The 22,900-nt window shown below is 37.5% G+C and overlaps 1 protein-coding gene across 1 annotated transcript in view; it reads left to right on the forward strand.

Moving 5' to 3' along the window:
- Nucleotides 1–22,900, forward strand: part of ANO4 (anoctamin 4) — a 245,140-nt gene that overhangs the window by 124,974 nt on the left and 97,266 nt on the right. The window contains exons 9-11 of the mRNA XM_032593799.1: nt 6,799–6,905; nt 19,937–19,992; nt 22,290–22,411. Of these exons, the coding sequence (XP_032449690.1) occupies nt 6,799–6,905; nt 19,937–19,992; nt 22,290–22,411 (285 nt within the window). The remainder of the gene's footprint in view (nt 1–6,798; nt 6,906–19,936; nt 19,993–22,289; nt 22,412–22,900) is intronic.

The following is a 22,900-nucleotide window of genomic DNA, read 5'->3' on the forward strand; positions in this document are numbered from 1 at the left end:
AGACTGGCATATTGGTCACGGATTGCTACATAACAATCTACCCAAAATTTAGTAACTTAAAACCCATTTTACTTGTGCGTGATTCTTTTGTTTCAGCAATTATGCTGTGTTAAGCTGGCCAGTTCTTCCACTGATTCCATTTAGAGTCAATATGTGGTTGCAGTCATTCTGTAAGGAAAGATAGTTAGACAAGGAACATATAGATACATCTCCTCACCCCACCCCCCAAAATTCAGAAAGTAAAACAAGAAAAAAAATAAAACAAGGTAATGGAAGAGAGAGTGTGACTTTCAGGGCATGAGAGTAACTGTCTTAGCTAACATATTCAGGAGGTGACATTTAAGTTGAGGCCCAAATGTTGGAAAGAAACAGGTTGTGCAAAAATCTAAGGATCACGTGAGCTAAAGCCCTGGGTAGTGGCAAGTTGAGTTTTTTCAAGGGCAGAAGAAAAGACAATGTTGCTGGTTTATAATGAACAAGAGGAAGAGGAGAAGAGATAAGTACACTGGCATAGGGAGGACCAGACCATAGGAGAAGCATGTAGACCTTGGAAAGTAGTTAGGCTTTATATCAAATCTGTGGGAAGTTGGTGAAGAGTTTCAATCAGAAGAGGGATGAGATTTTATTTATGTTTTAAAATATCCTTGCTATGTAGAGAATGAACTAATGGGAGGAAGTGAAATTGGAATAGTCAGGAAACTCTAACAGTGCTCTTAGAAACACCTTCAGCGCAGTGAGGGTGGTAAAGGATCAGAGGATGACATTTGGGAAGAACAAAAACTTGATTGGAGATTGGACATGAGAGAAAGAGAGGATAGAGTATGCATCTCAAGTTTGTGACTTGAGAAATTAGATGTGTCAGTGCCATTTTTTAAGATGGAAAAGATGAGGAGGAAAGGAGATTTTTACTTTACAAGGGTATAGATCAAGAGTTCTTTTTGGGATATATTGGGTTTGAATTGTCTCTTAGACTCATATGGAGTCCTGTCATCTACCAACTAGGTTTGATGATCTACCTCAGTACTTTATAGTGTCGCTTTGTGATTAACCCCATCATTGGGCAACTAAGACATAATGACCCTCATTTTCCTGACAAGTAACTGTGTCCCAAAGAAACTCAATGGCTTCCCCAAGGCCACACAGCTGAAATGAAGACTTGAACCCAAGACCTGTATGCAGTCCTGTAGGGCATTTTTACCCCTTGCCCAATCTCCTGCTCCAGTTTTTGTGGTCAAAGGGAGATGCCAGATAAGGATACCATTATTGAGGCTTTGCCCACATGCTCAAATTGTCATCCATATTTGAGGCAATATTCTACTAGCCACATGTGAGTATTTATATTTTGATTTTATTTAGTTAAAATTAAGTTAAAGTAAAAATTTACCTTCCTTTTTGTTTATCCACAGTTTAAGTGTTCAGTAGCTACATGTGACTAGTGGCTACCATATTGGATAGCATAATTAAAGAACAGTTTCATCATCTCAGAAATTTCTATTCAATAATACTAGACTCTACATAATTCATACCAAGTTAATTGTGAAAAAAGTCATATTCCAATAGCTATTGCCTAAGAAGAAAGTTTTTTTAAAAAACAAGGTGGCATTTGCTTCAAAAGTAACACATTTCACGATAATCTTTAATTTCATACACAGCTGTAATGAACACCTTTTCCCAATTCACACCCTTGATTCTTTGTGTATTTCTCATTTTTCCTAATAAGAATAGAGGCTTCTCTGAGGAGAGAAGCTAGGTTCTTTCCACCTTTGCATTACCCTCACTCAAAATAAATACATGCATAACATTCACATCCCTTCCTACCCACCACCCACCTCACATATAACACCCTCAGCTAACAGTTCTTTGCACAGAACAAGCAGAATGTTTACAACCAGCCACTCCTGTGGCCGGTTGGCTTCAGGAGAACATAAAACATAGTGCAAATAACCACAGCTTTAGGGAGTCTATAGCTAAAACCTAATTTCATGGCATATTCTATTCCAAGTTTTCGCCCTTTCTAGCAGGGAGGAGATTGGGAGGCTCATCAGGTAAAACTGAAGGCTGCTTATCTCTGGAGGGTGGGGACCTTGGAGGGGAGATGGTGGGAACTTCAGATTTGCCTATTACTTGATGAGGAGGTGAGCAGGGCCTTCCTCACATGGTAAGATGAAAGTGTCCAGAAAATCCCATTCACACCCACATGCATACAGGCAGGCATGTGCTCTCAGCAGTTCCTTTCACAAATGAATGGGAAAATTTGGAAATGACAGATGGGTTTTGAATCCTTCCTCAGTTGTATGACTTCAGGTATATTACTATTACATAAACACTCTAAAGAGTAGGAGAAGGAGATGTATGTGTAGAGCCTTGATCACATAATTATTCCTCTTCTCACCCTTTAGGGTGAAGGGGAGAATAAACCCAGAAAGAAATTGCATTTTCCCTTTGGAATTTTTTTAACAAGAGTGCCTGGGTGGCTTAGTCAGTTAAGTTTCCAGCTTCGGCTCAGGTCATGATCTCACCATTCATAGGTTCAAGCCCTGTTTCAGACTCTGTGCTGACAGCTCAAACCTGGAGCCTGCTTCAAATTCTGTCTTTCCCTCTCTCTGTCCCTTCCCTGTTCGTGCTCTGTCTCAGTCTCTCAAAAATAAATAAACGTTAAAAATTTTTAATAAAAAATTTTAACAAAATATTTCATGTTTTTTATAGGTGGTACTTACATAAAAATTTCCTAATTTCCTTCCTTTCCAGCCACCTAGTTCTCCCAGAGGCAGCTAGTATTTCCAGATGTCTATGTGTCCATTCCATATTATCCTGTGCAAGCAAATAAATACGTCATTACACTTATATCTTCCTTATATGTGTGTTTTTCTCTTTGATACAAATAGCTGTGTGACTATTTTAAATCTTGTTTTCCCCTATAGTATCTTGAAGATTTTTTTATATCTACCCTGAACACCTTCAGTCTCTTCACAGATTCAGAGTATTTCATTGTAGAATTGTACAATAACTTGTTTATCTTAACACCCACTGCTGAATTGTTTAGGTCATTTTTACAATTTTGCTGTTATAACCCATGCCATAATGAATGTTTTTGGTTATCTGTCACTTTGCACATGAGTAAAGTGTATTTTTAGAATAAATTTCTAAAAGAATTGCTGGTCAGAAGATATGCATATATTATATATAACATAATTATATAGCTATTAATATAATTAGCCTATATATAATTTTGATAGACGTGGTCAAATGACTCTTGTAGAATTTGTACTAGTTTTCTGACCCATCAGTAATGTATGAAAGCAGAGTTTCTAAGCCTTTGTGGATCCCTGATACCTCTGAGACTGAGCTCCCAAGTTTTATGTTTACTGTAACAGCTCAGCTTACATAATGCATGCATGTGTGCATGCATGTATGTGTGATTTTATTTGAAGAAAGTTGTTTTGGCTAAGTTACCAAGGAAGGCTTGAGAACAATGATGTCAAGAATCATCATTGTGCCTTCTCTTAGCCCTTCAGTTTGAAAGGGTGACATAGAAAATGAGATTGTTCCACATCCTGTAAGAAAACCCTTTGGCAGCATAGAGAGAATGGTTCAGGTGGTAGCTGGAAAGATGAAATGGGTGGAAATATTTCCAGGAAGCAGTAAGTAGCTGCCAAGTTATAAAGAGGTGATATTTAGTCTCATAGCCCCCGATGTTAGCAAGTGTTCTCCAGAAGTTCAGCTCATTTGAGCCAGTTGTCAACCCCTGTATTAGTGCTGGAAGTATAGAGATGAGCATGGCTAGTCCTTGCCCTCAAGTTCATCCAGAGAAGTCAGGCATGTAGGCAGGCAAATTCTCTATGATGTCATAGAAACAACAGCAATGATGACAGCTAACTCTGAGAGCTTATTAAGCACCAGACAGTGAGGTTCTCCAATGCTCGTCATCTCACCTGATTCTACAGAAATGCCATGAGAGTGATTACGGCGTTATCCCCATTTCACAGATGAGGAAACCAAGATTCAGGGAAGTTGAGGGAGAGTCCCAATACCACATAGTATGTGACAGAGCTAGGGTTTAGTCTGTAGACTGTCTCACTTCAAAGTCTTAAAGGGAATAAGGGGTAATGTTAGAACTTAATGCTCATCTTCCTCTTCTATTAAATGGTTTTCTCCTTTCTCTTGTTATGACACCAAATTACTTTTCAGGGGAGGGGGGAGGGGGTCAAGGAAGACCCTTGGAGATGTGTCCTGAATCGATGCTCAAAGAGTGACTAGAAACAAGGAAAGCATTCCAGGCAAAGCAGCTCTTGGGCTGATCACAAGAGTCAGCCCTCAGGAATCAGGAGGTTTCTGACAAAGGGAGATGAGTGGAGTAGGTAAGAGGGCAGCCTCTGGAGTCACACTGCCTGAGTTTAAATCCTAGCTCTCCCCCTTAGTTGAGTGACTTTGAGTGCATCATTCACCTTCTCTGATTCTTCACCTGTAAGATGGATATATAAAATATTAAGTCCTGTGTTATTGTAAGTATTGAATGAGTTAATGTACCTGGAACATTTAGAATAGTGCTTGGCACGTGCCCTATATATTTGTTCCCACTGTAGAATCTCCAAGCTCCAGGTACAACCTAGATATAAGGAAGAGGAAAACAAAATTTTGAAGCTCATCTGTGGTGCTTATTATAGAGAACTATTACATGAGCTCACAAAATGTAATGTGGTACTATAAAAGGAGGAGAAAGTAGAAAACTGTTTAATGGAGGAGGGACATGGGCTTTTAGGCCAGAATTGTCCTGTCAAGGACGGTCATGCTTATCAGCTTTCAGTTATCATCTAGTATTGTGAGTCAAAAATGGGCTTTTTTATTTGTCTATTTCTTTATGGCATCTTTATTTGGTATTAAAATGAGATAGTCTGTCTTAAAGAAGGTGGAAAAGCAGAGGAAGATAATATAAAAGGAACTGCATTCAACGTAACTTTTGGTTTCCTCTCTTCCTCTTTGATGCAATAAAATGTTTTCAGAAAACCTTGAAGAAAATACAAGATAAGCTCTGCAGCTTTCTAATTCACCCACATAGCATTTATCTGTCATCCAACAAGTCAAATTACTTTTTCTGAGAACAGTTTTCTATAACATAATCCTGGGGAGTTAAAAGTGAGAGGAAAAATACTTCCCCAGGGAATCAGCTCACATGATTTATATTTTATCTTCATATTCTTTGGCCTTTCTCCCCTTTATATGTTATCCCAAATTCATGTTCCCAGTTGTTCCCAAACTAAACCCTATGTCCGGACTGTCTTCTGTAGGCCAGTTTTATTTTTTCCTTCCACCATTTGAACAACTCTTGGAAATCTATCTACTTGAAGAAAAACATTGAATAGCAAATTTCCCCAACATTAACCCCAAAGGCCCTCAGTTACTACAATTCAGAAACCTGTACCTGTATTTGTACCAGACACTCAATAGATCCTGGGGCTACAGAAATTAGTGTGATTAAGCCTTGTGTCCTCAATGAGTTCACAGTCTTGTGTGAGATACAGACCTGCAAAGAGAGGTTGATTCTGCCTATCTCAGCCATACAATCATGTTCATTTCCTTTATGGCTTGTCTTCCCCCCTAGACTGTAAGCCTCTCAAAGACTAAGTTTTTATCTGTTTTGTTTACTACTGTGTAATCAGTACCCTAGATAGTGCCCTCAATAAACATTTGTTGAATGAATGAGTGAATGAATGAATGAAAACAAGTGAATTACAACATAGAATAATCAGTAAATTGATGTGCTTACAAGAGAAGAAGGAGCACAGAGGAGGGAGTACTGAACTCTTGCCGGGGAGCAGTGGAGTTGGAGGGGTGAGGAGGCCTGCTGGGGGAGGTGACTTCTGAGCTTGGTTCTGAAGGTAATGGCTGCCAACCTTGATATGCCTTGCATGGTGTCTGACTCAGAGGAGGTACCCAATAAAAGTTTTCTGAGTTAACAAACTTTACAATTTATGAAGCAGTTATACTTACAGTATCACTAATATTGTACCACTTATCACTTAACACATCCTGGGAAGGGAGGACATGGCCACTTCATGCTGGATTATGTGGTTTTGGAAGCTCTGTCACCTGAAAAACCTCTCAGTAGGGTAGGGACATCTGGAAAACCCAGTGTCTTGGTGTGTGATGCCTGTAAGAAACTTTAGAGGCTGGGTCAGCCACTGGCTGAGAAAGAAAGCAATTTTAAGTATTGCTTTAGGAGAGGAGTCCCATCCAGCAAGGCACATGGGAATGGAACAGACAGAGGCCCTGAGCCAGACCAGAGCTTATTACCTAACTTCCATATCTACCACCCAAACCAGCTTGAGATCTTAAAATTTCTGAAAAATCAGGTGGTTGACATGACAGGGAAGGAGGTGGGTTAGAAGACAAGAGGAGATAAAAACAAAATAAATTTTTGGTTGAATTTATCTAATGACCTTACTGAGGGGAAAAAAACAATGATGACAACAACCAAAAAAACAAACAAACAACAACAACAAAAAACAAGATATGAGGCCTAGACTTAATACTAGTTTATTTTAAGGATTCTTAATTGTTTTTAGCTCCAGCTCCTTCCTGACATAATTATATTAATGCTCAGGAGACTAAGAACCAAAACTACTGAGATTGTGAGCCTCCTGCCTCTGGTGTGATTTCTGGGCTCTCTCATGCTATTCCAGACCCACCCTCCGTGACTGATTGAAGACACCTCTGTATGAGTAACACCAAATTATGTCAAAGATTAGATTCATCACCTCCAATTAACCTTCAGCTTGTGTTTTCAATATGTGTGTGCAGCTTCATCATACACAACAAAGACACTTTCTTCAACAATGCCACAAGAAGTAGAATCGTACATCACATTTTACAAAGAATAAAGTATGAAGAAGGAAAAAACAAAATTGGTAAGTAGCATATTAGTATAATAAGCTACATTTGATTTGGGAGATTACAGACTTTTTTTCCTTTGGTTTTATAAAGTGTATATCAATTCTATAACTTCTCATGATTTATAAAACCTCTACTCCCCTGATGGATAACTCACAAGTGTAAAACCTTAATAGCACCCTTAGATCTTTTAAAAATAGCATGTTATCTCATGTATGTAAGATCAGGGAAAAATTCTCTTAGTTCAATAAATATTTATGGTGTTCCCATTATGTGCCAGGCAGTGGGCTAGATGTTGGGGGAGATGGGCATGGTTATCTTCTGGAGCATATGTTCAAGAAGTTAAAAGCCAGCAATAAACAAATAAGTAAATACAGTGAATAACATGAAGAAATTGAAATGGGTGATCTTACAGAGATAGACTGGCAAGGGGTGGAGGGTGGAGATCAAGATGAGATGGAGTGGTCAAAGGAAGCTTCACTGAGAAGCCAGGATTTGAACTGATACCTGATGACAAGAAGGGGACAACATGGGAAGATAGCGGGGGAGTTGTTCTAGGCAAGTGCAGAGATGAACTGTCACACATAAGGAAATTCTCCAAATAATCACCTCCTCCATTAAATAACTTCCATTATTCTTTTTTTTTAAATGAAATTTATTGTCAGATTGGTTTCCATACAACACCCAGTGCTCATACCAGCAGGTGCCCTCCTCAATACCCATCACCCACTTTCCCCTCCCTCCCACCCCCATAAACCCTCAGTTTATTCTCAGTTTTTAAGCGTCTCTTATGGTTTACCTCCCTCCCTCTCTCACTTTTTTTTTCCCTTCCCCTCCCCCATGGTCTTCTGTTAAGTTTCTCAGGATCCACATAAGAGTGAAAACACATGGTATCTGTCTTTCTCTGTATGACTTATTTCACTTAGCATATTCTTATATATGTATTTTATTTTTCATTTTATTTAACTTCATTTTTAAATTCCACTATAATTAATATACAGTGTTGTGTTAATTTCAGGTGTACAATATAGTGATTAAACAATTCTATGCACAGTGCTCATCATAATAAGTGCACCTTAATCCCCTTCGCCTATTTCACACACACACACACACACACACACACACACACACACACACAGTAACTACTAAGTTGTTTCTGTAATTAAAAGTCTATCATTTGGTTTGTCTCCTTTATTTCTTTGTTTCTTATATTCTACATATAAGTGAAATCATACGATTTTTGTCTTTCTCTGACTTCACTTAGTATTATACCCTCTAGATCCATCTATGTTGTTGCAAATGGCATGATTTCATTCTTTTTTAATGGCTGAGTATTATTCTAGTGTGTGTGTGTGTGTGTGTGTGTGCGTGCACGTGTGTGTCTGTGTGTGTGTGTGTATAAATATATAAACGCACAACGCATCTGTATCCATTCATCTATCAATGGACATTCACAATACATATTTGGACTTTTTTATGAGAACCTCTCCATATTATTTTATCACATTTTCTACATTATTAAACAGATTATCATCTATCAGGAGGATTTGGGTGGCTTTGTCCTTATTTCTGTCCAAACAAGCTTTTTATCAGTAGTTTGAATAATGACCTATAGCACTCAGGATCTAGTCAGGAGACAAAAATCACACATAATTTTTATAGGGAAAATTTAATATAAAAACTATGACAGAGGATTGGAGTAATCAGGGATTGGCTAGTAAAGGGTAAAGAGAACTCTAAAGGATAAAGAAATAGATATTAAGGGTATCTACCACTTTTGGGAAGACTCCCCCCAGCAAAGCTGTGATTCAGACTCTGCTGGAAATGGTGCGGCTGTGGTTCACTAGGTGGCAGAGCAGTGTTCTGGAGTTGCTGGCAGAAATTGCCTGGAGGGGCTCCAGGGAAGCCATTCATTGGGAGGTGTTGCACCAACAGCACTACTCTGTGAAACTGTTTAAGGAAATACCTGCCCTTGGGGCAGTACCATGTGCTACCGGCCACCATGCACTGCAGGAAGTTGGTGCCCTAGAAGCCATGTGTTGCAGAAGCCTGCTGAGAGGAGCATACTGGTACCAGGAAGGCAAACTCCTTACTCTTCCAGAGTCCTTCCAGTGCCCTCTACTGACAAAGCCTAACATTGTACAGCCTGGTAAAGAAGAAATATTTACAAGGTCCAGCTCCATTATTGCAAAGTAGGCAATGAAAATATATTTGGAATTAAGAGGCAAATAAATTGATACCTGGTATATGGCTTAAACAGCCTGCCCATCAAGCTTTCAGGTCCGGTGGACTCTGGAGGGATGCATTAAATATGTTTGTCTTTGGAGTCCAGAGCATAAGAGATCTCAGTGATCTGGAAATCTTAGCCAAATCCAACAAGGTGACATTTAATAGTTTGTAAATGTAAAGTCCTACACTCGAATTCAGCAAAACAACTACCCTGGTACAGTGTGGGAGAAATGTTGCTCAACAACATCATGAGAGGAACAGACTTGAGAGGCTTAGTTGAATGCAAGCTCAGTGAGTCATTAGTATGGTGAAGCTGCCAAAAACTGCTTTGATCCCAAGCTGCATAAATTAAAATATAATACAGAGAAAATGAGAGCTATCTAGTCCAAATCTGAAAACACCTGAAATAATAAGTTCAGTGAGAGTCTATGTAGGTGGGTATCGTAAAATTGAACCTGATTTAGGTCTTTATTAACTTCAGTGGGGTTGTGGGTTAGCACATCTTTATATTTTCTGCAACAGTCAACCATCCTTGAGACACATCGTCTCCATAAAGTCCTCCATGACCATTCCAGCTTGAAGGTATTCTTTCTTCTTCCTGTGAATTCCTATGGCAACTACTTCTGAAATGTTTATTTAATAAGCAACCATGTACAACTCTTCTTTCATTATCTTGAATTCTTTATTTTCAATGATATTATGAAAATTCTACCACGCAAAAAGAACCACCATTAATGTTTTGGTGTATTAAATAACTTAAATAAAAGAAAGGATAATAACCATATGATCTTCTCAATAGATGCAGAAAAAGCATTTGACAAAGTACAGCATCCATTCTTGATAAAAACTCTCAACAAAGTAGGGATAGATGGAACATACCTCAACATCATAAAGGCCATATGTGAAAGACCCATGCTAATCTCATCCTCAGTGGGGAAAAACTGAGAGTCTTCTCCCTATGGTCAGGAACAAGACAAGGATGTACACTCTCACCATTACTATTTAACATAGTACTGGAAGTCTTAGCCTCAGCAATGAGACCACAAAAAGAAATAAAAGGCAGCTAAATCAGCAAGGAAGAAGTCAAGCTTTTACTATTTGCAAACAAAATGATACTCTATGTAAAAAACCCAAAAGACTCCACCAAAAATTGCTAGAACTAATACGTGAATTCAACAAAATCACAGGTTATAAAATCAATGTACAAAAATCTGTTGCATTTCTATACATCAGTAATGAGGCAGCAGAAAAAGAAATCAAGGAATCAATCCCATTTGCAACTGCACCAAAAACAAGAGACCTAGGAATAAACCTAACCAAAGAGGTAAAAGACTTGTACTCTGAAAATTATAGAAAGAAATTGAAGAGGATACAAAGAAATGGAAATGCATTCCATGCACGTGGCTGGGAAGAACAAAGATTGTTAAAATGTCTATACTATCCAAAGCAGTCTATACATCTGCTGTGATCCCCATCAAAATACCACCAGCATTTTTCACAGTGGTAGAAAAAAAAAACAATTGTGAAATTTGTATAGAACCACAAAAGACCCCGAATAGCCAAAGCAATCCCAAAAAAGAAGAACGAAACTGGAGGCATCATGATTCCAGATTTCAAGCTATTTTATAAAGCTATAGTCATCAAGACAGTATGGTCTTGATACAGTATGGACAAAAACAGACAGATCAATGGAACAGAATTAGAAAACTCAGAAACGGACCCACAATTATATGGTCAACTCATACTTGACTAAGCAGGAAAGAATTTCCAATGGAAAAAAGGCTGTGTCTTCAACAAATGGTGTTGGGAAACCTGGACAGCAACATGCATAAGAATGAAATCAACCACTTTCTTATACCATATACAAAAATAAATTCAAAATAGATAAAAAAACCTAAATGTGAGGCAAGAAACCATCAAAATCCTAGGGGAGAATACAGGCAGCAACCTCTTTGACCTCAGCTATAGCAACTTCTTACTAGACATGTCTCCAAAGGCAAAGGAAACAAAAGCAAAAATGAACTGTTGGGACTTCATCAAAATAAAAAGCTTCTGCACAGCAAAGGAAACAATCAACAAAACTAAAAGGCATCCTATGGAATGGGAGAAGATATTTGCAAATGACCTATCAGATAAAAGGTTAGTATCCAAAATCCATAAAGAACTCCTCAAACTCATCACCCAAAAAACAAATAATCCAGTAAAGAAATGGACAGAAGATAGGAATAGACTCTTTTCCAAAGAAGACATACATATGGCCAGCAGACACATGAAAAGATGCTCACCATCACTCATCATCAGGGAAATGCAAATCAAAACCACAGTGGGATACCACCTCACACTTGTCAGAATGGCTAAACTCAACAACATAAATATTATATTAATTACTTTTTAAATATGTATCCCCTATTTGCTCATGTAATTTTAACAAACAAGATATATTACACTTCACTTTTATCATAACTTTTTCAGTTAACATTGTATCATAAAAATGCTAGGAAAGAAATGAGCAGAAGTGAAATGATTATGATAGTAGCTATTCTGAATTATTTCATAAAATACAAATTTTTAAAAACAGTGCCTTCGTTAATATTGGTGCTATAACTTGCAACACATCTCACAATTTATTATAACATGCTAGTGTATTGAGACTGTAGCTAAAAACTGCTAGTCTGGACAGTAAGCTCTTTAGTTGTAAATACGCTGCCTTATTCATCTTCGTATCATCATTGCCTAGCACACTCTCTGGCATGTAGTATGAGTGCTTCTTGAACTGAATTGAAAATGTTTTAAACACAATGTCTAATCATCAGCATCCTTAGACAGTAAAAAAAATTGTGTACAATGAGGCCATTCATCAATAACTTAACTTTTGCATCTCAAAATGTGAGCTATTTTTACAAATAGCCAAGATGAAGACCAAAGGACAGAGACAGTGATTTGTAAATATTCTGGAGGAGTGCGGGAAATGTTGTATTGCTACCAGTTATAAATGATCTTTGCAAAAGTTTCTCATTTGTTAAAAGAATTCTATTCAAGAACCCCAATGCTTTTTATCTTTCAAGATTTTATTTAAATTCCAGTTAGTTAACATAGTGTGTAATAATAGTTTCAAGGGTACAACATAGTGATTCAACACTTCAACCCAACATCCAGCGCTCATCACAAGTGCACTCCTTAATCCCCATCACCTGTTTCACCCATCGCCAGCACCCCCCCCCCCAATCTGGTAACTATCAATTTGTTCTCTATAGTTAAGAGTCTGTTTCTTGGTTTGCCCCTCCCTCTTTTTTTTCCTTATTGCTCATTTGTTTTGTTTCTTAACTTCCACACATGAGTGAAATCACTTGGTATTTGTCTTTGACTGGCTGACTTATATTGCTTAGCATAATACTAACTCCATCCATGTCATTGTAAATAGCAAGATTTCATTCTTCTTTATGACTGAGGAAAAAGTCCATTGTGTGTGTGTGTGTGTGTGTGTGTGTGTGTGTGTGTGTGTGGTGTGTGTATATATATGGTACACACATATATATCTCACATATTCTTTATTCATTCATCAGTTCAGTGCTTTGAAAATTGGTAATGATGACCTGGAGAAGTATCTAATTTAGAAATGACCAATCACAGAGTAAATTATTAACACAGAGTCAGGAATTATGCTAAAAAACATGGAGTAAAACTACAAATGCTCGGTTGACCCAGTGTTTCATTGTCATCTCTGGTTTTGTAAATAAAAGAAACAACAGAAGAAATTTTAATTTATTGATAGAATAATGTTTATCTAATGTTATTTTCTACCTAAACTCTTTCTGAAAGTGACATCTTCCATGAGCCAATAGTGATCAAAAATAATACAAAAATACTGATTTGTAAACATGATTCATAAGGATATTTTGCTGGAGTGTAAACTACCACTATGTAAGTTTTCCTGATTCACTCTGAATTTGTTACAACTGTGAAAATCAAACCTGTTGAAATCCATTTTCAAAGTAGAGCAATTAATAGATCAACTAAGATTTTTTAACAATATAAGTACATGAAATAAATTTTGAAATTGACTTGTATTTTCAAAATTGGTACTCAAAGGGGAAGTTAGTGGAGTAGTAGACTTCAAGTAGCAACTATTTTCTCACTTTGCAGGACTTTGATAAATTATGATAAGCTTACAGAGGTCATCAACAGAGTCTCTTATTAGGTCCCTGTCAATTCTGTTTTTTCTAATATCTGGGATGTTTGAAAGTTGATTGCTGAGATATGTGGAATTCTCAATAGAGACTCCAGGGAATCAGAGTTTTCCACATAATCATTTTTATTCATTTGTTGCAAAGGTATTTATTGAGGGCCTCCTGCCTGCTAGACAAAATACAAAAGCAATACAGATACTTGTACTTCACATGTTTTTCTTAGACATTTAGTGTTAATGTCAAGCATCTTAAAACACAGTACTGTGTTACGGTGGTTAAAAGTACCTGAACATTGATTGACCCTCCATCAGTAAAAAGTGAATCAGTGTATGTTCTATCTCCCACTGAGGCTAAGCCTATGCACTCTAATCAGGATCTAAAGCATAGGGAGCATTCCCCTACTAGTCACTTGAGAGACATTGTTCTAGTCAACTTCTTTGAGGTACATTTTAGGAAGTAGCATAATTCTTGATCTGAAAGAAACTTCAAAGGTCAACACATTCAACTTCCACTGATGGCCAAGAAGGAGTGACAGGCACAAGATTTACTCCCCCACCTGAAACGATCAAAGGGAAAACAGAAAAAAAAGTATGAGACTACTATTTTCAAGACATCAAATGTTGGGCAACCAAGAATAGGGATCCCTGAGAAACAAAACAAATAAGGTGAGCCCCATAATTGTCTCCACTTGCTACTTTGACATAGTTTCTAGATAGCAGGCTAGGGAAGGAGAACCCAGGCAGAACCTGGTAGCCTGCCTGAGTTGAGAAGATGTTGCTGAGAGTCCAAGGAGACCAAGGCAGTTAGAGTTCACAGAACAGAGTACCATAAAGTAGAAATTTCCACCAAGAGAGAACTCTGAAGATCAGCAGCAGGTCCCCCCTCAAGTATTTAGCTGACTACTGATTAGTGGATATGTATTAGGAAACTATCCAAAGTCAGTGAAAGAACAACCACAAAGGATTTCCAGTGTTATTGGAACACCTCATCATTTGCAGAGCATGGAACGTAAATGCTCTAAAGAGCTCAATCCAAAATCGAGAAGTTAATACACCGAGTAAAAAAAAAAAAAAAAAAAAAAAAAGCAAGGCCTAATTCTTTGCTGCCTGCAAGAAACACACTTTAAATATAAAGACAGAAATAGGTTAAAAGTAAAGGGTTCAAAAAAGTTATACCATGCCAACCAAAAGAAAGCTGAAGAAGCTATACTGATATCAGATAAAAATAGATTTCAGAGAAAAGAATATTACCAGGGATAAAAATGAATTTAGTCAATTCATCAGGAGGACATAACAATCCTAAAAGCCTACAGCTTCAAACGACACGAAGCAAAAACTGACAGAAATGCAAAGAGAAATAGACAACTTCACAGTTATATATTTCCAATACTTCTTTCTCAGTGATTAATAGAATAAATAGAAAATCAGTAGGAGTTAGAAGACCTGAATAACATTACCAGTGAACTTAAATGATCTTTTAGATCAGTCCACTACCAACAACAGCAGAATATGTATTTTTTTTTCAAGTACACCTAGAACATTACCAAGATTGGCATATTTGGGGGGGAATAAAACATGATTGATGGATTTAAAGGGATTCAAGTCCTACAGAGTATGTTTTTTGACCACAGAGGAAGTAGATTATATGTTAATAAGATAATTTCTGGAAATTTTACAAATATTTAAAACTAATACACTTTTGGGGCGCCTGGGTGGCGCAGTCGGTTAAGCGTCCGACTTCAGCCAGGTCACGATCTCGCGGTCCGTGAGTTCGAGCCCCGCATCAGGCTCTGGGCTGATGGCTCGGAGCCTGGAGCCTGTTTCCGATTCTGTGTCTCCCTCTCTCTCTGCCCCTCCCCCGTTCATGCTCTGTCTCTCTCTGTCCCAAAAATAAATAAAAACGTTGAAAAAAAAATTTTAATAAAAAAAAAAAAACTAATACACTTTTATTTTTTTTTAATTTTTATTTTTTTTTTTAGCAGTACTTCATTCTGTTTTATTACTGAATAATGTACATCAAATTATAACATGCAATAATAATGTGTGGATATACCACATGTTCTTTTTTTTTTTTCTATTTTTTTTTTTTATTTTTTATATATATGAAATTTATTGACACTTCTCTAAAGAAGACATCCAGATGGCCAACAGGCACATGAAAAGATGTTCAGCGTCGCTCCTTATCAGGGAAATACAAATCAAAACCACACTCAGGTATCACCTCACGCCAGTCAGAGTGGCCAAAATGAACAAATCAGGAGACTATAGATGCTGGAGAGGATGTGGAGAAACGGGAACCCTCTTGCACTGTGGGTGGGAATGCAAATTGGTGCAGCCGCTCTGGAAAGCAGTGTGGAGGTTCCTCAGAAAATTAAAAATAGACCTACCCTATGACCCAGCAATAGCACTGCTAGGAATTTATCCAAGGGATACAGGAGTACTGATGCATAGGGGCACTTGTACCCCAATGTTCATAGCAGCACTCTCAACAATAGCCAAATTATGGAAAGAGCCTAAATGTCCATCAGCTGATGAATGGATAAAGAAATTGTGGTATATATACACAATGGAATACTATGTGGCAATGAGAAAAAATGAAATATGGCCTTTTGTAGCAACGTGGATGGAACTGGAGAGTGTGATGCTAAGTGAAATAAGTCATACAGAGAAAGACAGATACCATATGGTTTCACTCTTATGTGGATCCTGAGAAACTTAACAGGAACCCATGGGGGAGGGGAAGGAAAAAAAAAAAAAAGAGGTTAGAGTGGGAGAGAGCCAAAGCATAAGAGACTCTTAAAAACTGAGAACAAACTGAGGGTTGATGGGGGGTGGGAGGGAGGGGAGGGTGGGTGATGGGTATTGAGGAGGGCACCTTTTGGGATGAGCACTGGGTGTTGTATGGAAACTAATACACTTTTAAATAGCTCATCAGTGGAAGAAGAAATCAAAAGAGAAGTCAGTATGTTGTATTCAATGAAAAAACAACATATCAAAAAGTGTGCAGTACTTAGGGAGAAATTTATAATACTATATGCCTATATATGAAAAGAAATGCCCAAATTAATGATCTCCCCTTCCACCTTAAGAAACAAAAAGAAAAGGGAATTAAAGTAGGTAGATGAAAGGAAATAATAAAAGAGAAGAAATCAGTGAAATAGAAAACAGAAAAAACAATAGAGAAAATCATTGAAACCAAAAGCTGTTTCTTTGGGGAAAAATATAAAATAAACAAAAAAATTTATAAACCTTGTGGTGGATACACCCAAGGTGACTTCCCAGTGAGTCATGCCCTGTGTAATTCCTTCTCCTTAAGTGTGAGCAGAAACTGTAGCTTAAATTTAACCAATAGAATATTGCAAAGGTGATTGTGTCACTCCTGTGATTATGTTACATTACAAAGCTTAAGAGATCTTCCAGATGTGGAAAAGTTCTTAATCAGTTTGACTTTGACTTAATCAAAAGGAAGATCATTCTGGGTGGGCCTGACCTAATCAGGTTTAGGCCTGTCCCCAGCTCAGAAACTTGCAGTGACACAGATTCCCTCTCTCCTTTGCTGGTTTTGATCAAGCAAGTTGCCATGAATATTGTAGCCACGAGGAAATCAATTGTGTCAATCATGTAAGGCAGCTTGGAAGTGGCTCCTTTCCTAGCTGAACTTCTGGGTAAGAATGCAGTATAGCCAAAACCTTTGCTTTGGCTTTGTGAGACCCAAAACAGAGAACCTAGGTGAAGCATATCCAGACTTCTGACTAAAAGAAGCTGTGAGATAATAATGTTTTTAGCTACAATATATCTTATAATTTGTTACACAGTGATAGAACACTAATGCAGACTTCTGGCCAGGCTTATCAGGTAGTAAAGAGAGAAAACACAAATTCCTGAATTTCTAGGAATAGGAAAGGTGATCTCACCAAAAATTTTCTGAATATTTTTAATAATCTTTTATTATGAATAATCTTTTGTCAATAAATTTGACAACTTAAATGAAACAGACAAATTTCTTGACAGATGAAAATAATCAAAACCCATTCAAGAAGAAATAACCTTGTGTTGTTGATTTTGGCCATTCTGACAGGTGTGGGGTGATATCGCATTGTAGTTTTGATTTGCACTTTGCCTGATGATCAGTAATGTTGAGCATCTTTTCATGTGTTTCTCGGCCATCTGGATGTCTTTTGAAAAATGTCTATTCGTGTCTTCTGCACACTTTTAAATTGGGTTATTTGTTTTTTGGGTGTTGAGTTGTGTAAGTTCTTTATATATTCTGGAATGTGTATCTCAGATATGTCATTTGCATATATCTTCTCCCATTCCATAGGTTGCCTTGTAGTTTGGTGGATTGTTTCCTTCACTGTGCAGAAACTTCTTATTTTGATGTGGTCCCGGTAGTTTATTTTTGCTTTTGTTTCCCTTGCCTCAGGAGACATATCTAGAAAGAAGTTGCTGTGTATGGCTGATATCAAAGAAGTTTTGGGTTTCCTGTCTCACATTTAGGTCTTTCATCCATTTTGAATTTATTTTTGTGTATGGTGTAAGAAAGTGGTCCAGTTTCATTCTTTTGCATGTTGCTGTCCAGTTTTCCCAAAACCATTTGTTAGAGAGACTGTCTTTTATCCACTGGATATTCTTCCCTGTTTTGTTGAAGATTAACTGACAATAATTGTGGGCTCATTTCTGGGTGTTTTATTCTGTTCCATTGATCTTTGGGTCTGTTTTTGTGCCAGTACCATACTGTTGTGATCGCTACAGCTTTGTAATATAACTTGAAGTCCAAAATTGTGACGCCCCCAGCTTTGCTCTTCTTTTTCAAGATTAGTTTGGCTCTTTAGGTTCTTCTGTGGTTCCATACAAATTTTTTTTGTTCTATTTCTGTGAAAAATTCTGTCGGTATTTTGATAGGGATTGCATTAAATGTGTAGATTGCACAGATGTGGAGAAAGGGGAACCCCCTTACACTGTTGGTGAGAATGCAAACTGGTGCAGCCACTATGGAAAACATTATGGAGGTTCTCCCAAAAGTTAAAAATAGAACTACCCTACAATCCAGCAATTGCACTGCTAGGTATTTATCAAAAAAATACAAAAATACTAACTCAAAACAAGACATGCATCCCAATGTTTATAGCAGCATTATCTACAGTAACCAACCCAAGTGTCCACAAGCTGATGAATGGGTAAGGAAGATGTGGTACACATACACAATGGAATACTACTCGGCCATAGGAATGAAATCTCACCATTTGCAATGACATGAATGGAGCTAAAGAGTATTATGCTAAGCAAAATAATTTAGGGAAAGGCAAATACCATATGATTTCACTCATATGTGGAATTTAAGAAACAAAACAGATGAGCCAAGGAACAAAAAGTGAGAGTGGCAAATCAAGAAACAGACTTTTAACTATAGAGAATAAACTGATGGTTACCAGAAGGGAGATAGGTGGGGGATGGGTTAAATAAATGGGATTAAGGAGTGCACTTGTGATGAGCACCAGCTGATGTATGGAAATGTTGAATCACTGTATTGTACACCTGAAACTAACATAACACTATATGTTAACTGGAATTTAAATAAAAACAAAAAAATAAACTTATGTATATAAGCTTAAAAAAAGAAGAAATAACCTAGTTAGCCCCATATGTATTAAAGAAATTGAATTTGTACTTTAGAATCTTCTCACAAAAATACCCCTGCAGGCCCAGATTATTTTATATATGAATTCTATGAGCCATTCAAGAAATAATACCAATTAAAAAAAACTCTTTCACAAAATTGAAACAAATAGTTATATATCCGTATGATGGAATACTCAACAATGAAAATGAGCTACAACATGGGTGAATTTCAAAGTAATTATCCTGAGTGAAAGAATTCAGACAAAAAAAGAGTAAATGCTAGATGATTCCATTTATACAAAACTCTAGAAAATGCAAACCGATTATGACAGAAAGCAGATCAGTGTTGCCTTGGAGATGGCATAGGGAGGAGTGCCGTTCCAAAGTGGCATGATAAACTTTAGGGTATTTGAGGTAATGGATATATTTGCTATCTTGGTGCTGATGTTTTCAGGTGTGCATATGTAAGTCAAATCTTCTCAGATTGTGTGTTTTACATCTCTGTCATCTGTCGTATGTCAGTTATGCCTCAGTAAAGCTATTTTTAAAATAATCCACATATCCAACACCCTTCCCCCAGTTTATATATGAGAAAATTAAAGCCTGAGGGCAAGAGAACTTTTTCAAAGTCATACCACTAGTCCAATGCAGAAGGGTTAGATTTATCTACATTGAAGCTTCTAGATCAAAATATAAAAAGAGCTCCTGGAAGAAAATCATTTTTTGGTATGATAAATGTATCCACTTTTCTCAATACATTCTTGTCTCTGTGCCAGGCACTGCGCCAGGTATGCGTCACTGTTTGGTTTCTATTTGAAAATCTGATTTCCCAGCCCTTGATTCCAATTTGCTAGCACATAGCAAAACTTTCCAAACTGAGTCCCCAACTGGGTTCAAATCATTTTTGAAAACCTAGATTGCTTGCTCCAAAAAGTACCACCCTCACATTAGTCTTGAACATTGTGAGGATTCAAACTCAGTATTAGTTCAAACTGAACTTTTTTATCATTTTAGGTCTGAATCGTTTGCTTACCAATGGCTCCTATGAAGCTGCATTTCCTTTGCACGAGGTATTGTCCTGCCTTTCCTCTTCCTCTGTCAATTTCTTGTTATTAAATCACCTTCTGGGAATAGTCATTAATTGAGTCTGCTGATACGACATTTGTTCAGAGTGAAATTAATTTGTTCAATGGATAATGAGGGAGGGCCTACTTGCATTGTGACGTCTCTCCCCCAGCACAGATTTATTTTATGTATCTTTGTGTAATTGTAAGGATACTTGAGTCAAGAGTCACTCAGCATGAGTTCAGAGGAATCGCTGAGGGACTCCAAGTCATAAAATTAGAGAAGCATTGAAAATTTGCATGAGGCACCACACCCATGGGGAAAATGTTGCTGAAATATATAGTCTCTGCAACAAAGAAATTTATAGCTATTTCTTCGAGAGTAGGGGGGAGCCATTTTGAAAAGTCTCTGGTAACTAGAGGGTGATGAATGGAAATGAATAATATTGTACATATTATTGCTCATTTAAGTTACATAAATTTTGATATTCTCCTTATTTGCTTCATGGTTTTTCTCATCTATAAGGATTTTAGTAAATGTAATTGTGATTACCCTTAACTCTGTTTTGGGTTATTTAACCCAGAATTCTCTTTTACACATAGGTTTACAGGGACTTAATCCTCATGATTGGTGAAAGATGGTTCTCATCTTCATGGTATTGAGCCCCTACTTTGTACCAGTCACGGTGTGACACAGCAGAAAGATGACTATCACAGCCCATGCCTTGTAGGACCTCACAAACTAGCCAGGCTGGAACTCCTGGGAGTGATTTCCAGAAGCCTTATACTAGCAATGATGATAACAGTTTGCCAATAAACTTTGGAGAACTGTTCCAACAGTTCATAAATGGCAAGTCTTTCCAAAACATACCTTTTATTATTTGGCTTAGAGTACTGCCCCTGTTGTTTTAAATACTACAAGCACACAAAGGTGATAGAGAATTTTACAAATCTTATTCATTAAGAAAACTAGAAGCTTGAGTCTGACTGAGACCCTGTTTACAGACTGCCATGGAACATTTTAGGAATGATTCTTTTAGTATGACAAAAGCAAACATTTTGACCCAGAGGTATTCTCGAGCCACACACAGGTGATTCTGAACTCTAAAGACAGATTTCCCCAGAAAACATCATGTGGCCTCCTGTAGTTATTAGTTGGCATGGCCCCAAAAAGGTTTCGAAGACAACTGCATTCTCCCACAGCCAAGCCCTTGTCCATAGTGAGCAATAGTAGGGGAGCAGAAGTATCTGTGTAGGCGAGTAGGTGGCAGGTATGAGGAGGTCTAAGAAGATGCAGCTTTGAAACCCCATGGAGTAACTCAAGGTGTCTTTGTGGCTTCCATACCTTGGTAAAGCCCTGTATTCTATGAGAAGAGAACTTCCAAATCAGTAATAGCAACAACAATAACATAATTGCTCTTTTTACTCTTTACTCTCAGTTTAGCTTAATTATATTATTTAACCTCATAATAACCTTTAAAGGCAGGAAAGCAGGAAGAGCAGACATTGTTGCCAACGCTTCATGTTAAAATTTTAAATAGCGGTTTAGAGAAAGGTTAACCCACCTCTAGTCACTGTGTGAGCTTGTTGACCTGAGACTAGAACCTGAGTTTCTTGTCTTTCAGCCCGGTTCACCTTCCACAAGAAAGAACTTCTCAGATTAACGTTAATAATTAGTCCACTTCCAGAAAATGCTTTTTCTGTTTGTGAAACTAGCATTGCCATTAACTGAACTCAGAAAAACCTGCACCTGTCCCGGCCCTTTGTCTCGTCATTTGTTCCATGAAGTGGTTGAATTATATTTGAATTGTTGTAATTTTGAGGTTATATCCAGATTTTCTATTTTAGGGTTTTGCGTGGACAAGGCAAGGGAACAGCTATGGCTGTTTACCAACTACCCTGTCTTGAGACAAGTGGAACTAAGTCTTAGGCATGTGTTCTGGGCAAGACACTGTATTCATTCAAACCATGAAAGACATCTAATGAGGCAGATATTTTAGTCCCATTATGAATTAGGAATCCAGGGCTCAGAGAATTTAAGGTCTTCCAGCTAAAAAATAGCAGAACTGAGTTCGAACTCAGTTCAAACCTGCCTGATTCTAACAAGCATGTGCTTTTTACTACACAGCACCATCAACAAGATTATGTCCACAATAACTGCTTTGCCTTCAATAATATGTATCCATTTCTTTCCTATATGACCCCTATCACTACTCTTGCCATAATAGACTAGTATTACTGTCAGATTTTCCTTATGACTTTTTTTGGGTATTACCTCACTGGCAGTGGTGTTTTTATCCCAGGGAAGTTACAGAAGTAAAAACTCCATTAGAACCCATGGAGCGGAAAACCACCGACATCTGCTCTATGAGTGCTGGGCCTCCTGGGGCGTGTGGTATAAATACCAGCCTTTGGATCTTGTAAGGTGAGTTTTTAACCAGCTGCAAATATAAAGCTTGCACAGAATGATTAGGGAAGACTGTCAGCTGGGACAAGAAAAAAGTCTGAATTACATAGCTCTTGATCAAATCTGGCTTTATCTCAAAAAGGCAACTTGGCCAGGCCTCCCACAGGACTTTATAAGGAGCAGGCCATCCATGTGACTGTTATTGACAAATTATCAATAACGACTGCAGAAAGATGCTTACATATATTAGTGACAAATAGAATATTAGTTACTGTGTAAGTAGGAAATATGGATTCTGTCATTGTAATAAATTTCAGGCTTATTTTAATTTTCAACTGATAAATTTTAAAGATTGTTTTGATTTTGCAAGTCAAATCAGTACATCTGCTTTTAACTTGTGATGACATTGGAAATGTATGCTTTTTAACTGTTTATGTATGTTCAACTTTCAGCATTCATGGCAGTATTATTCTCTGACATCTCATTATTTATTTACAGAATGGTTAT

This window comes from Lynx canadensis, chromosome B4 (genome assembly GCF_007474595.2).
Source record: "Lynx canadensis isolate LIC74 chromosome B4, mLynCan4.pri.v2, whole genome shotgun sequence".
NCBI classification, from domain to species: Eukaryota; Metazoa; Chordata; class Mammalia; order Carnivora; family Felidae; genus Lynx; species Lynx canadensis.